This window comes from Macrobrachium rosenbergii, chromosome 21, assembly GCF_040412425.1.
Source record: "Macrobrachium rosenbergii isolate ZJJX-2024 chromosome 21, ASM4041242v1, whole genome shotgun sequence".
In the NCBI taxonomy this organism is placed as follows: Eukaryota; Metazoa; Arthropoda; class Malacostraca; order Decapoda; family Palaemonidae; genus Macrobrachium; species Macrobrachium rosenbergii.
Window position 1 is genome coordinate 63,166,773 of NC_089761.1, and position 4,541 is coordinate 63,171,313.

At 35.1% G+C, this 4,541-nt stretch overlaps 1 protein-coding gene across 1 annotated transcript in view; it reads right to left on the reverse strand.

Moving 5' to 3' along the window:
* parvin (beta-parvin) overlaps positions 1 to 4,095 on the reverse strand; it is a 130,941-nt gene extending 126,846 nt beyond the window's left edge. Inside the window, exons 1-2 of the mRNA XM_067123920.1 lie at positions 3,558 to 4,095; positions 1,313 to 1,488 (exon numbers count right to left, since the gene is read on the reverse strand). Of these exons, the coding sequence (XP_066980021.1) occupies positions 1,313 to 1,397 (85 nt within the window). The 5' untranslated portion in view covers positions 1,398 to 1,488; positions 3,558 to 4,095. The remainder of the gene's footprint in view (positions 1 to 1,312; positions 1,489 to 3,557) is intronic.
* Positions 4,096 to 4,541: the final 446 nt, after the last annotated feature.

The following is a 4,541-nucleotide window of genomic DNA, read 5'->3' on the forward strand; positions in this document are numbered from 1 at the left end:
GACAAGAACAGGATACTGGATGTAGTGTGCTCATGTTTTCACATGAGCACACTACATCCAGTATTTCGAGAGTTTATAGATGTAGAAGATTACAGTATCAATCATCATAATACAGAGAGTATATCAGTGATTTGTGCTTCTTCAGCCTGTTTTACATTAGTTAGATATATAAGATCTTTCCAGTAGGCAATTATAAAGCGAGATTTTTACAAAGATATACAAGCAAAGAATATTACTGAGTTCGGTTACTACGATTTTGATATATAATGTACCTGTAATTGAATACCTATAAAAGAAAATATATAATATATATATATATATATATATATATATATATATATATATATATATATATATATATATATATATATATATATATATATATATATATAATAAAACAAGATCTTAGTCTGAAAGGCAAATAAAACAAGATCTTAAAGCAACAAAGGACAGACCAACCCAGATTAGCCGGGCAACTGAAAGAAGAAAAAAGAAGCGAGTTACGATAAAACTGAGTTAATATCCGTCACAGGAAGCTTACAGAAAGTGCCACTTGATGTTCACACCCTTCAGTCGCATGATGAATTGCAAATGACATGACTGACCAATCCTCATGTGTCATCTAATCTATATTGATAGATATGTTTCAGTGGCATCTTGAAGTCTTTTAAGCGTATTTTCGTGATTCTGAATAATTTATCAAGTAACGACGAGATGAAAAATGACTCGTTGCTCTGTAGCTTTGCTTTTGGTAGCTCATATTAATGCTGAAGTATTTGTCACTCACCAATATGTAAGCAAAACGAACAAGGAAAAAATATTATTATTATTATTATTATTATTATTATTATTATTATTATTATTATTATTATTATTATTAAACAAACATGCATATAAAGAAGCCTTAAAGCCCTTAAGCTTGCAAAACAAGCTTCCACAGAGCGCAACACTTCTATGAGGGAAACAGAGAAAATAATAAAGAAAAAAAAATAGTAATAACTCAACGAGCAAATAAATATACACAAATCTGTTGGTCACTTTTGCCAGATAGATACGTAACTATTAACAACAATGATCTCTTCACGAAAGGTTACGTTGAGGTGTATCCAAGAAATGTGAGGAATTCGAGAAAATCGAGAAGCGGTCTTTGTTTTTGTAATGAAAACGTTAATAGATTCCATATAAAGAAAAACAGACTTCCCTCTTGATAACATCTTTTACTGAAGGCTATCAAGAACACAACAATATCCCATAAATGCTAGACTGCTGCCAACTTAACCCCACACAAATTGAAACAAGAGGCGACACTTACGACCACAGGGAACCTCAGGTGAGACTGAACCCGAAGGCGACGGGGTGCGGCTGTGGGCCGCCAGTGGTGAACTTATCCGGGACATTTTATCCCGTGAATGACCTATGTTGACCTCGGATGTTATGTTCAGTACCTCTGAAAGTCTCGACTTGAAGGACTCGACGGCACAGAGGATTCTTTTGGAAAAGAAAGAAAAGTTGTGATGTTAGTTTTTCCACAGAGTCTTAACATTATTCTTGTTATTTTTCTGTTCCTTTAGTAGCAAGGCTTCTATAAATATTGTTCGTAGCATAGTAACTTCTCACTGATAAAAAACGCAAGATCATTTTGAGCTAAACCATATTCTAGCGTCGATAACAATAGACCTTGTGACTTCAGATTACGTGAACTATCAATTTAACCCTTCATTTTCAAACTCCCCTGAAAAACGTTATCACTGTCCATCCATAAGCTTTTTTTCCGGTATACCCTGCAAGCTCATAATTCTTTTCTTCAGAGCCTTCTTTACGATATATTTCGTTTAGGCAGCACCTCCCCCAAAAACACATACCTCCTAAAAATGCGATTATCTGTTTTTCTTTTGGACAATATTTAGATCTTTCCATTCTACCAAAATTGTTTTCATATTTTGAATTTAAAGAGTAATCTAGCCTTATCTTTATTGAGTTCCTTTGCTAGCTGTGTTCAGTCCTGAAGAATTATCCTCGCACAGTGGCGTAGCCAGGGGCCGGCCAGGAGGGCCATGACCTCCCCCAATTGACATTAAATAGTTGTATTGATTACAATAAAATTATAAGCAGTTTTTCAAGATTGTCGCTATTTTTTCGTGGAAAAAATGGCTAAATTTATTTTCTGTGTTTGCGTGCATTCATGCAACACTTCTCTTAAAACACACACACACACAATATATACTGTATATATATATATATATATATATATATATATATATATATATATATATATATATATATATATATATATATATATATGTGTGTGTGTGTGTGTGTGTGTGTGTATGTAGAGGTGTTTATATATTTATATATATATATATATATATATATATATATATATATATATATATATATATATATATATATATATATATATATATATATATATATATATATATATATATATATATATATAATATATGATATATAGTATATAATATATATACAGTATAATATATATACAGTATTATATATATATGTATATATATGTATGTATGTATGTATGTATGTATGTATGTATGTATGTATGTATGTATGTAGCTGTAAAAAATTTGTTCAATATTCAAAATCGTCTTGACTGTTTAGCCCCCTCTAATAAAAAATTCTGGCTACGCCACTGTCCTCGGATGGCAGAGAAGAGGGAGGAAGGAAGTGCAGGCTAAATGGTTTGGCGGGCAGAGGTATCGGAACAAAAGGGCCTTAATATTCAGGGACACCAGAGCGTGCTCATCTCGCAATCTGCAACTGATGAGTGATAACTGTGGCACTGGACCATAAGTTAGTGAGGCAAACAAATTATGTATATTGTTACAAAGGCCTAGTGAGAAAACTACTTTAAAAGGCATTTGAACAAGTGCATTAACTAATGTTCTTAAGATGTTGTGTCTCATTCATGGAACAACTACATACACAAGCAACGCAAAGACAATTTATTGCTTGATCTTGGGTCTCAGGTGTTGTTGGACCGGCAAAAATGTTTTTAGAAAATATTTTGCAAAAAATCTTCACAAAACATGTCGTGTTCATACAGTGATACTAAAGTCATTCTAATGTATCAGCGATTGATTATACACGTTGTATGTGAGAGAAGTTATTTAAATGAATGTACAGAGATCGTCAACTGTCTCGTAATGCCATTAATACGTACGGTTTAGGCGTTAATTGTGTGCTTGCATGTACTGTAAGTGCTTACGTCGTTTATGCTCGAGTGGGCGCTCATTTCTCAGGACGAAACTGGGTGAAGTGGCTCAGTTCTTTATTTATTCAGAAGGGAAAAAAGGATCCATTATCTTTTTTTCCGACTAACGGATGATAATTATAGTATGACTGCAAGATGTGAGATATGCAAACCATGAACGGAGAACATTTATGTCAAAACTTTCTCTTATCACGAATTATATGTGCAAATGATGAAATTTCGTTGACGATGGCTACGGCAATGGTAACGCCAGTTTGTCTTGTCGAATCGGGCAATCAATCGTCGAGACACACGTGTGAATCTAGAATAGTCTTACCTTACCAGTACAGCGTTCCTACGTAAAAAATAAATAATTAACGCTTGCTTAGTCCCCTGATTTGACCAACTGAAGTACTGTGCCCTCAACTACTGGCTCAGGCTAAATGTTTTAGCGTTGGCGGACAGGATATGGCGTCAGGACCCATTGCGACATGTAGTATCTCAGGTTCCATAACGTCGAAACTTCTATTGATGAAATGGCATTTTGTGCTCAGCGTGTACGTGATCTTGTTGGATCTTGCCTTGTCGTATCCTGTACACTCATATCAGACACAGTCGGCACCGGAGGTTCTCTCTCTCTCTCTCTCTCTCTCTCTCTCTCTCTCTCTCTCTCTCTCTCTCTCTCTTCTAGAGACGAAACAGCTTCTGGATCATTAGAAGAAAAACAATGGTTCACAGAAATTTCTATATCCTTAAGGCCTAAAGAAGCCTCTTTCTGAACCTTGTTCCTCGCCTCTTCGTTCCCTATAATCCTCTGAAAATCCACATTTCGTCCACATCTGATTCCCGATCCAGATCACAAGCAAAATTAGACTGGCTAGCACCAAATCCGTAGGTGAGACTTTTTATGTAATATCTCGTAAAGTTGTCATCATGCTCATAAGCAAATGAGATACCAAACAAATACAAACAAAGAGACGAAGAAAGCCTAACTTGGCTTGGCCATGAACGACGGAATTCTCCTCTACCAACACCAACATAACAATGAAGCCCATTCGCAGTAGTGTAACTGATGTGAAAGGAATCAGCCTTCTTCTGGTCAACTCATATTCGAATCCCCCCGGGAAATAACGTATTCATTTATTCATTTTGAATTCCGCGATTTGTAGTGGAAAGCATTTACATGCAGAAGTAATCAGATATAGAGTAGTTAAGGGGTCATTCGATTAGTGAATGCGAACAGTAGACGATATAAGTGTAATTTATATTACTATGGAATTCTTTTGCTTTCCTAGTGTTTCACGTCGCATTCAGCAGAGTT